General features: G+C 46.6%; 1 protein-coding gene across 3 annotated transcripts; it reads left to right on the top strand.

Annotated features, from left to right (window-relative positions):
• Nucleotides 1-297: 297 nt before the first annotated feature.
• Vgll2 (vestigial like family member 2) lies at nt 298-7,017 on the top strand. 3 transcript variants are annotated; one of them, XM_057762624.1, is made up of 4 exons: nt 298-542; nt 3,021-3,327; nt 5,254-5,775; nt 6,974-7,017. In XM_057762624.1, the coding sequence occupies exons 1-4, from the start codon at nt 462-464 to the stop codon at nt 6,982-6,984; spliced, it is 921 nt and encodes a 306-aa protein (XP_057618607.1). In that variant the 5' UTR covers nt 298-461; the 3' UTR covers nt 6,985-7,017. The 3 variants fall into 3 exon arrangements, with proteins under 3 accessions (XP_057618607.1, XP_057618606.1, XP_057618605.1); XM_057762623.1 differs by lacking the exon at nt 6,974-7,017 and having other exon boundaries at nt 5,257-6,267; XM_057762622.1 differs by lacking the exon at nt 6,974-7,017 and having other exon boundaries at nt 5,254-6,267.
• The last annotated feature ends 4,548 nt before the right edge of the window (nt 7,018-11,565 follow it).

The raw sequence follows: 11,565 nt of genomic DNA, 5'->3' as shown, positions 1-11,565 counted from the left end.
TGTTCCTGGTTTCTCTATCTCTGTGTTTCTGCGGTCTCTGTCCCTCGTGGAAACAAGGGAAGACGGAAATCGCTACTCTGGGAGGGAAGTCTAGAGCTCCACTTTCAGAATCCACTCCCTGACACCCAGGACACAAGCCTCCCGCGAGGTAGTCCCGGGAAACTCTCCGAAACAGAGCTGTCCTTTGGTCCCCGCCCCCTCGCAGCGTCAGCGCGCCAGGGGCTGCGGGGTTTAAATGCGCACTAGCGGGAGCCCCGGCGCTTCTGCCCGAGAGCGCGGCCGGGCTTTAACCTAGAACCGTGGAGTGGGAGGGGAGCGAGCTTGCCGCATCCCCAGCCCAGCACTGCCCCGCGGCCCATGACTCTGGGTCTCTGTCGCCACCGTAGCCGCTGCAGCATCCTTGAGCTCCTCCAAAACAGCGTTGATGAGAAACCACTCAGCTGCCTCCGCGGCGGGGAGCCATGAGCTGTCTGGATGTTATGTACCAGGTCTACGGTCCTCCGCAGCCTTATTTCGCAGCCGCATACACTCCCTACCACCAGGTACGAGTCTGTTCGGGTGGGGCGGGCACCAGTGGAGCACCCCAGACAACGAAAGAACCGCTACCCGAAAGGTCGCCTGAGCCTCTGAGCGCCAGGAGCGACAGACAGGCAGCCAAAGACGCCGGGATGCCGGGAGCGCAGCTAATTATCTTTAGCTGGTCCATTTACTGTCCTGGGAGGGCACCTAAGTCGTGCTAATATGCACCTAAGCCTTCCCAGAAAACAGATGAGGATGGTTCCCACTGAATTTTCTTCCTAAAGTTTGGTTCGAGTGCGCAGGGCTCCCGCAAAGCTCAGGCTGGGAAATTCAAACTTTAATCTTGGCCGCAAGAATAAAAACAAAAAAGAAAATAAAAGCCCGCCTTGTCGTTCTAAGATGGAGAACTGTGCGATCATCCTAGGAATAATAATCTCTTCCATTTCAGGTCTCAGGCGGTCGGGCCAACTAACTCCGAAACTGCTGGATTCGTTTTCAGGAGAAACCGGCCAGACCGCACTGGCCTTAAGACCTGTGCCTTGCAGAGTTCTAGGGAGTCCTATTCCGGTGTGACTGGCCCGACCCCGGAGCTCAGCCTTCTGGGACCCAAGTGGTAGAATGCGACAGCCCAAAGTCATTTTTTAGATCGTTTAACCCCGCTCCTGCAAACTGTCCAAGTTTCATTCGAGTCTGCCGATTTCTGATTTCTCTTTCCTTGGGCTGTGTGTGTTGTCAACTGCTGTTTCTTTCCTTCCGTGTCCACAGCGAAGGTAGCAGAATCTGAGAACAGTATTCCAGGGCAAAAGGAAAAGCACACACCTATGGCGTCAGAGTTCTGGACCAGGCTGGAAAGCAAGCACCTGGTCTCTTTAGGGAACAGTGACGCGAACTGTTGTTGTTTGCGTCAGTACTTAAACAATTTTGTTTGCAAACCCCAACAATATATTCAGATAACTTTCCAATCTAGAATATGTAGTCCTAATTTGTGTTACGTTTAGGAATCGCCATGGTTTCTCATGGTGAATGAAGCAAGGACATGGCATTCAGGGTGTGGTGAAGATGTTCAAAACTAGAATTTTGGGGCCCCAGCTTCTGGGGCCAGAAGCCCTTTCCCAGTGTGGGATGATCTACTGCAAAAAGGAGGGATACTTAAGTCCTGTAGCTCATCCTTTTTCCTCCTCGACCCCAGACCTGTCTACTACATAAAATCTCTTTGTGTGCCTCTGCCCTTCCTTTCAAGGCCACCTCTGCCTTGAGAATGATTTAGCACTATAACCAATGCACGGCTCATTTCTAAGATGTCCTCAGTAGCTGCATCTGGTCTTAAAGTTTCATTGATACAGTGACTGGCTCAGGAGTACATCAGGATCCCAACCTTCTTCCTTGTGCTCCTTTTCATAACTTCTGTTTGGAGATACCAGTGTGCTCGTCCTTTGGTGACTTTTCCTTACATAAATGATCTGTTTTAAAGGACAAACACAGAGAATACTCCTGTAGCCCCAGCACTTGAAAGGCTGAGACAGGAAGATCTTAGTTCAAGGACACTCTCAGCTGCTTGGCAAGTTTCAGGCCAGCCTAGGCTGTAGCAAACCTTGCACCCAAACCAATCAAATGAATGCAAACAACTGACCCCGACTTTAGAGATTTTTGTGGACGCCCGTATAAAAATCAACTTGCATGTATTAGAAAGATCCAGAGTTTCCCCAGTCATGAGTCTGGAACTCCTTTTTGTTTTCCATAGCACTTCATTCCTGATTGTGTAATGTGGAACCTTTGTTCATTGTTGTTGCTCTTCTGTTTCATCATGAGGATGCTTGATCTTGTGTCTTGTGTTTCTGCTCTGAGTTCTCATGTACAGAACTGCTAGCTTAACTTGGGTGCCGTCGTGATCCTTGCAGTCTGATTGGAAAAATCTATATGCCCTGAGCGCAGCTCTGAAAGATGAACTCGGTTTACAGTCCTCACAATCTGGTTTGCTTTTTCTTTGTTTTGTTTTGTTTTCTCTTTGTTTTATCGAATAACTAATTGATTGATTGATTGTTCCGTCAGTTCAATGTCTTCTGAGATTTTTCACCCCAACATTTTAAGACAGTTTTCCTGCAATTCTGGGAAGAGAAAGTATCAAAGAAGGCAGGTTTTCTTTAGGGACTATTGAAGGCAGAGAGGCAACTGTGTGTACCATCTATTGCTGGTTTTTATAGCTTAGGCAGAGATGCCAATTACTCAATGGCTACCTTAAGGATGATCCTACACTGACCATCTCTTCAGAAATGACGTTTTTTTTTTTTTTTTTTTTTTTTTTGGTTTTTCGAGACAGGGTTTCTCTGTGGTTTTGGAGCCTGTCCTGGAACTAGCTCTTGTAGACCAGGCTGGTCTCGAACTCACAGAGATCCGCCTGCCTCTGCCTCCCAAGTGCTGGGATTAAAGGCGTGCGCCACCACCGCCCGGCTCAATGACGTTTAACTCTCTCTCTCTCTCTCTCTCTCTCTCTCTCTCTCCAGAAACTAGCCTACTACTCAAAAATGCAGGAAGCCCAAGAGTGCAACGCCAGCCCAAGCAGCAGTGCCAGTGGGAGTTCCTCATTTTCCAACCAAACCCCAGCCAGTGTGAAAGAAGAGGAGGGCAGTCCGGAGAAAGAGCGCCCACCAGAAGCTGAGTATATCAACTCCAGATGTGTCCTCTTCACCTACTTTCGGGGGGACATCAGTTCTGTGGTGGATGAACATTTCAGTAGGGCCCTGAGCCAGCCTAGCAGCTACACCCCCAGCTGTACCACCAAAGCTCACAGGAGCTCAGGACCCTGGCGAGGTGAGTAGGACCCCAATGAGAAGGGTAGGTGGAAGTTTATCTGCCTGCTGCAGTCTACCTCTAGGGTCCTAAAAGAGTAAGTAATAAGCTTAAGAGAGAGGGTGAAGGGCAGCATTTGAATGGGGGAGGGGGGGCATAAACAATGCATAGGGGAAAAGCATGGGCGCAAGCTCTTCTAAAAGATACGGAGGAGAGCCGTGGTCTGACGGCAGTGAAAGACAAAATCTGGCTTGGAATTGGTAGCCTTAGATGTGTGCATGGACTCTACCAATTCCTAGCATTATGACCTAGGGCAAGTCTTTTAACCTCGTGGAGTTCAGTATTTATTGGTCTCTAAAATTAGAATAACACTTGCCCTCCTAACCATCCCCAGAGATGGCTATAAGCATCAACATTTGACATGTCTGTTGATGTCCTGTGGAAACCAGAGGTTTCCCACAACCAGTGGAGGAGAACCTCCACCAACAATCTATGAGGCTCCTTCCCAATTTCTGAAAATTTGCCCTCCCGCCCACCCCCCTGCAAGCGAAATCTGCTTAAGAGTATTTCCTAAAACTTGTCAGTCTTTTGACAGGCTTCAAATGCTTGAGAAATCTTAAAGCAGAAATTCTGATAATGCAAGCCAGTGGTATAGCAAAGAAACAAAATTTTAACAGTTTTGTGAACGAGAGAAGCCTTTTTCTACATTCCCTACAGAGAACTGCTCTCCTCTAACTATGGACCAGTCATGGGAGCCATCCTTAGCTGCAATTCCATGGTTAGCAACAACACGGAAGTTGAGGAAAATCATCCATAAACACGCTCAGGCAGTTCATTCTTTCACTTGTAACTGAGCTGAGAAGTGAAATCTTTGTTAGGGAGGGAGGGAAGGAGAGAGGGAGAAAAGAGGAGAGAGAGAGAGAGAGAGAGAGAGAGAGAGAGAGAGAGAGAGAACGAATTTTCATTTGTCATTTGTGCCGGAATCACAGCCCTCATTGCTCCCCTAGTTATTCCTAAAGTAGTATCTGTCATTTTGCACAAACGTTGCCCTTAGATAAGATTTCGAAGCATTCGTTTTCGATACAAAACTTCCTCTTATTTCGCTCCCATTGCCTAAACTATTTTTCAACGAGACATTTGTTCACCATTCAGAAGGTGATTTCCAAGTCGCTTTAGATTTTCTAGCGTGTGGTACCTATGCCTTCCCCAGAGGAGATGTGCAACAAGGGACTGTGAGTTGAATGTCTTTCTCTTCTCTACCCAAGGCAACAAACTACCTAAGCGCACTTCTCTTATTCTAACATAATCTAAGGAGTTGTTAGCAATACTGATGACTGATTTATTATTATCTTTATTGTTGTTATTTTTATTATTATTGACTCATATCCTTGAATTCTCGCGAGAGGAGGAATATTTGAAAGACCTCTAGAAAATAACACCACTAATAACAAGCTTCGGAAGTCTATCCTTGGTGTCCCTGTCTAAAGGACACCTACCTTAAACATGTTCTGGAGCGGGGAGAGTTAAGACAGGAGAGAAGGAAGTGAGACAGCTAGACCTCAGACAGGGTCTGAGACAAGGGTCTCCATCTGCAGCCTGGAAAAAAGAGGTTGAGTCTGTCTGCCCTGAACCAAAGGGGACAGGACAAGCTCTCTTCTAAAATCTCCGACTTCCTCCACCATCAGAAATTCTATTGTTAGCCCATCTAGAAAACTGGGTGATTCGGATGTCCTCTGGGAGACTTTCAGGGAGTCATCACTTCTCAGTGATGGCCTCACTGTTATACACAGCAGGCCTCTTAGAAGACCGCCCAGAGGTGAAGGCTGCGGTCCCTACCCCCTCCGCAGCCTTCCAGCCCTTGAACCCTACGCCCCCGGTCCGGTAGGCTGGCCGGCTGGCACGGCTTCGGTGACACTCCTTTTTCACTTTCCTCCCATCCCGGACCAGCAGAAGGCACCTTCCCGATGAGCCAGCGCAGCTTCCCCGCCTCCTTCTGGAACAGCACGTACCAGGCACCGGTCCCCGCGCCGCTGGGCAGTCCTCTGGCCGCCGCACACTCGGAGCTGCCCTTCACCGCCGACCCCTATTCTCCTGCTGCGCTGCACGGCCACCTGCACCAGGGTGCGGCCGACTGGCACCACGCACACCCGCACCACGCACACCCGCATCCGCACCATCCCTACGCGCTGGGCGGCGCCCTGGGAGCGCAAGCCTCAGGCTACCCGCGGCCAGCCGTGCACGAGGTCTACGCGCCCCACTTCGATCCGCGCTATGGGCCCCTGCTCATGCCCGCAGCCTCTGGCCGCTCCGGCCGCCTGGCTCCTGCCTCGGCTCCTGCTCCCGGCAGCCCACCCTGCGAGCTCGCCGCCAAGGGCGAGCCGGCGGGAGGCGCGTGGGCCGCGCCTGGGGGACCCTTCGTGAGCCCCACGGGGGACGTGGCCCAGAGTCTGGGCCTCAGCGTGGACTCAGGTAAGCGGAGGAGGGAGTGCAGTCTCCCCGCAGCCCCTCCAGCACTGTACCCGACTCTGGGCTGAGCCCCAGGCGCCCCGACTTCCCTTGGGAGATCACCCAGGACCATGTGGCTGAGAGATTGCATGCCATCATTTTGTTTCTACGGGTAGATGTCTCTAGAAAGTAGCCCCCTGCCCTCGGCCTGGCTGCTTGGTGGTACAGAGGAGGACTCTTTTTGTTCTTTGAAGAAAGTTCGCTGGAAAGATTCTAGCCTGTGCTGGTCAGAACCGTAGCCATTAACCACACGTGACTACTGAGCCTTTACCCTGTGGCTAGGATGAACGGTGATGTGCTGTCAGACATAATACACACTGGAATTCCAAAACTACAAAAGAAAAAAGAAACTATGTAAAACCTCACCTCGTTAACATTTTATACTGAGTTTGCATGTTCTAATATGTCCAGCAGTTGCCTATTGGTGATATTGGGTTAAATAAAATATGCTATTAAAAGGCTCCATTGTTTCTTCTTCCGGTGGTGCCTATGGCGCCAGGGCATTTCACTGATGCTGCACAGCGTTGATCCAGAGTACCGGTGACTCCTGGGGTCTCTTACATCAGCTTAACTGCCCTGTAGAATTTAGGCTGGTTTTGATGGTAATACTAAGACCTTAGATGACAGATGACGTCTTGGAGTTGAGCTTCAAATGCGCGCATTCATTCAGATGAAAATTGGGGTGATCTGAAAGGCTTGCCTTCTTTTTGATTTTTAGAGCAATTGACAAACGTTTAAAATAAGGCCAAGTATTGACTAGGCCTTTGCCCTTTCCCCCTTTCCTCAGATGAAGATTCTGTTTCTTCATCAGCTTTGCTTCACCATACTCTGCCTGTCCTGTGCGTGAAGTGTGTAGCTTTCACACTCACCCCACCGGCTGTAGATGAAGTGTGCACATTTCATTAGAAAAATGGTGCATTTGTCTCTACCCCCCTTAAGTATCCTGCCCCCGCCAGCCATGCCAACATTTATTTATTTATTTATTTATTTATTTATTTATTTATTTATTTATTTTCAGGTTTGTAGGCTCAGGATCAAGTCAACGATCTAGACGGGTCTTAGACAGACTACCGTCCTTCCTACTGGTCTCTGAGTAGTTCCATTGGTGACAGCCAGAGCTAACATAGATGGGTTTGTAATGGCTTCTGGTCTTGGTTTGCAGGTCCTTGTTAGTCTGAGTGAGCATCTTCTGAGCTGATCTGCTTCCCCTCCCCCTTCTGTCTTCAGACCTCCAGCAGGGACTCAGCATTTGTCTCTGGCTTAGTGGGTGAGAGAGCACAGAAAGGCAGAGACTTCAAATCTCCCAGTGTGGTGGGAAAACCAAAAACTGCGTTTACAGAAATGTCTCAAATTAATCTCTTTTAAGTTGCATTTAATGACTTTTGGCCAAAGCATTGGAAATATCTATTGTGAGATTGCTCAGCTGGCTGATGTACTATAAGCACTCTTGGAAGAGAAGAAGATGAGACTTTTTGCTGTGAATGATTTTTACACTGGTATGAATTTGCAACAAAATCCATGATAGAGAAGTACAAAGAAGCCATACTTCTTCCTCATGACCTCAACCTCCCACCTTAGCCACGCCCTCACCACTGCATCCACTCGGGACAGAAGAAGACACACTCTTTCCTGTAAACTGTGAACACTGAAGCCTCAGCCTGCGTATGAGTGGCAAGTGGCTGATCTGGAGCCACCTGCCCAAGTCTTACTGAAATGCAGCTGTTGTCAGACAGCTGTTTAAAACTCCAGAAATACATCGACCAAGGTGGAACTTCATAGTGTCTGGCAGGGCAGTTGTGAGTGCACTGGATAGATTATATATAAGCATGTATATATAGCATTGTTTTTACAAGGAACTCTTTTGCCCGGAAAAAGAAACTTTGTTCCACTTTCTCTCCCACAAACCCTACTTCCCCACCCCATGAAAATGCAAACAGGACACACACACACACACACAAAACCTGTCTATGGGGAAGGATTAGAAATCACAAGGAGGAGGGGTGTCCCCTGAGTCAGCAAAACAACTTTTTTGTCTCAATCTCTAGGGTTGTGGTTGCTAACTTTTGTGTTGGGATGAAGAGAGGGTCTACATGGAGCAGCGCTGGAGATGATGAGGAAGAAGAAAAGAACATTACTGGTGTCTATGTATATAATGAGAATGCTGCATTGTTCCATAAAAATAAATGTCTCAGTTTTAATAGAATATGATAATTGATAGTATTATGATCCGATGGCTGAAATCTTGTATGGTAGGTGTATGTTTGTGCGTGTGTGCTGTTTTTCTGAATGACTACCGAGTTATGAACTCTCATTAATAACTTTCCTACTCTCACCTCACCTAGGAATGGGAAGTTAGGTGTGGTTTTACTGTCATAACACACACCACTGTTTTATAGATGAGGAAACCATGCCTGAAAGAAGCCAAAAGCTCTTCTGTTGATATTCAGGAAACCAGCAGCAGAGATGCCACAAGGTAGACCGTTTAGTCAGCTACAGATTTACTCATTTGCAGGAAAGAGTTGCTGTTAGCCCTTAAATCCTAGACTTTAGACAACATAACCTTTGGTTGATTATGATGTTTTGTGGTTTTTGTTTTTGTTTTCATTTTTGTTTTTTTGAGACAGGTTTTCTCTGTGTGACCCTGGCCATCCTGGAACTCACTCTGTAGACCTAGCTGGCCTCAAACTTACAGAGATCCACCCGCCTCTGCCCCTGCTGGAATTAAAAGCGAGTACCACCACTGCCTGATCTTAAGGTAATTATTGAGATATTGGCTATTTTATATCTTCTATGGAACCAAATCAAAAGAGAGAAGCTTTTTAAATTGGTAACTCTTGTTTATTGTTGTTGGTGCCAAAACTGTTTGTGTTTTTGCATTAAGGTGCCTAGGAGAGATGTTCTGTATCATGCTCAAAATGCCCTTTTTACATTGATAAAGCATAAATATTTTAGCATATATTTTGGTCTTCATTTTAATATAAGAGGCAAATATGACATATCTTGGATAATAGTCTAAGAAGTGGTGAAAGACCCCTATTCATAGAGCAAGCTTGTCAGTTACTCGCCCGCTTCCTGTGTCTTTTGGAAAACTGTGAAGTAGATTTAATCAACACAAAAATGTTGCCTCTGTTTTTATGCAGATAGAAAGCACTGTGGGTTCATGCTGTTGTGATAACAAATATGTAATGTTCGTTGTTTATCATACACCAGGTACTGATCTAGAGGCTTTGTGGATGGACTAGCTCAGTTGAGAGTCCAGCATCTCATATGCCATTTCTTATTACCTCCTTCTCACTGTGAGGTTTGCAGCACACAGAAGGGAAGTCCTTCACTCAGTTACAAAGTATCTAAGTGGCAGGGTCAAGAAAAAACACAGAGAGGCAAGCATGGAGGCTAATCAGCCACACACTGCAATCGCTGCTTCTCAAATCTTTTATTTCTCTTCGCTGTTCATATCCTCTGCAGCAGATTGTGAAAGAAGGGAAAGAGGCAAAGAAGCAAAGTTAGAGACACTGAAGAGTACATAGGCTCAAAGGAGCTGTCCCTGGGCATAGAATAAACTCCATCAAAGGACACTGCCTTTAGACTCTCCAGATGGGTGCAGGTCTCTAGTGTTCTCCAGGAAAGAGCAACTGCTTATTATTCTTCATAATAATACTCTTCATATAATACTTCAATATTTAACAGCCTTCATTGCTCTCAAGTTCTTCACACCCAACCTAACCAAGACAAGCAAGAGATGGAGGGTTGGATTGAAGCAATAACTAAAATTAACCCTGGACTTCTCTGTGGATTTTTTAATCCATGTTCCACTGGCACGGATCACTGGTATATGCAGGCATAAATATTAAGCATGAAGTCCCAGTGTGCTTCTCAGAATCTGCCATTAAGTATGCCGTAGAAGAAGGTGTCACGGTCTGTTCCTGGCAACGCACCTCCTCTCTGTGTATGCCCCCCGGGAGGAGGCTCATTTCCTGTGTTCCATCTGCAATAGCACCCCTAAATGCTGTGACCATAGCCCACAGAAGCCTTGCCCTAGCCACGAGGTTCTGATTGCTGAAACTACCTGAGCTGCATCTGACCTGAATATCAGGTTGCGTATGGGGAGACTCATTCACTGGAACTGGCCTTTAGGACAGTCTTGAACAGCCCGTCCAGACTGCTGAGCCAGCCCAGGCTCCAGTAACCTGGCAGGGACGGTGTTTCATTCTGCTTTATACCTTCCCGAAGTCGAAGTGTGGGATGATCTAGAAAGACTGAATAATGAGAGCGTTGAAGAGAACTTTGGAATTCGTAAGTCTAGCTGGCATGCTGTCAGGCCACCATGGCTCCATGGAAAATAAGAACATCCATGCATGGCTCTTTAATATTAATAGTCATAAAGACCCCAAAAGTTCTAGTAGTTGGAAAAAGAAATATAAGAAAATGAAGGACAGTACAATAAAAGGCAGGTGTGGTGTTTTTATGTCTTATTACACCTGGTTGAGGGTCTGAGAAAATTCCGATCCGCCAGCAATCACATCTTTGGCACTCTGTCCAGCTCCCCCAAAGCCTCCCTCTACACTTGGCCCGAGCTAAGGAAGAGGTGATGAAAAGGGGAGAGACTGCTGTCCACCACCGAGTAATCCTCCTGCCCATTGCCCTCTGGCTGAGAAGGGACTCAGCCAGCAAGGGGAACTCTATCTGCTCTATTCCTTTAGTTGAAAAGAATTTGCTATCCTATCTCATTTCCCCCTTTGAAGTTCTATTTCAATGGGTGGCAAACTCTAACATGATTGATTCCCAGCTTGGATGGGAGGGAAGGCTAGAACTGGTGGGTGAAGGGACTCACACTCTCTGATTAAAGGCTATTCTGGCCACTTGCTCTGGGTGGACACTATATTTTCTGTGCCAGTTTGCACTGGAGGAAGGAACTCAGTGTTATTTTAATCTCTATTTTGCTTAGATTCAGAAACTGCATCTATGTAAATTCTACCATAGTAAACGGGCACGCGGTCTTTATTAAACACTCGGTGAACTAGAGGAAGAAGGAAAGATGACTTAATATGAGTGCCATTTCCACAGAGTCCATTTTCAGTGCAACTCACAGAATGAGGTCACAGCATGAGAGGAAAGTGGAAAGGTATTCGAAAGACTTTAAACAAAGCTGGGAAATGAGATTCACTTATAAAATCATTTTAATTAGTTTGCTGGCAATTACATAAAAGTAGTTCATATTTGATTGTCAAACTCTTTACCCCCATATTCCATTTCTCCTTGCTAGAGCTTTATAAGGTATGATATATTCCTAAATCTGGGATGATAAGGACAGTGTCATTACCACAGTTGCTATTTGTGCGTAACAGAAGTCATGATAGTCATAAGAGCAAAAGGGCTGAGCAAGCAATTTTCATATTTTCTTAAACTGGTTCTTCCTCTTCATCCATAAATAAAGTCTGGTAATACAAAAACTGTACTCCTGAGTCTTTACAGAAAAATCTATTTATCCACAAATCACATGCAAGCACGCACACACATGCACACCACACACACACACTCACACTTGCACACACGCATGTGAAACCAGAGACCTCATGCCCTCAGACAGGCACAGACAAATGATTATTCTCACTTGACGGACCAACTGTACCGTTATTTCCTTGTATTTCACTCCAGCCCCAAAGGGCTGGATCGGGAAACAGACACTTGATAGCTGCCGTTTCCATGGTTGAAATATTTGTGAAGCTAGCACATAATCTGAAAGCAGAAGCTAAT

Source organism: Chionomys nivalis, chromosome 2 (genome assembly GCF_950005125.1).
Source record: "Chionomys nivalis chromosome 2, mChiNiv1.1, whole genome shotgun sequence".
In the NCBI taxonomy this organism is placed as follows: Eukaryota; Metazoa; Chordata; class Mammalia; order Rodentia; family Cricetidae; genus Chionomys; species Chionomys nivalis.
Note: the sequence above shows the minus strand (reverse complement) of the source record. Positions and strands in the feature narration are given on the sequence as shown.

What these genes read in the sequence shown, in the direction of transcription:
- Vgll2 (XM_057762622.1), top strand. Translation starts at nt 462, where the DNA reads ATGAGCTGTCTGGATGTTATGTACCAGGTCTACGGTCCTCCGCAGCCT. An exon ending in CATACACTCCCTACCACCAG is followed by an intron (nt 543 to 3,020) that starts GTACGAGTCTGT and finishes CTCTCTCTCCAG; the next exon opens with AAACTAGCCTACTACTCAAA. An exon ending in GAGCTCAGGACCCTGGCGAG is followed by an intron (nt 3,328 to 5,253) that starts GTGAGTAGGACC and finishes ATCCCGGACCAG; the next exon opens with CAGAAGGCACCTTCCCGATG.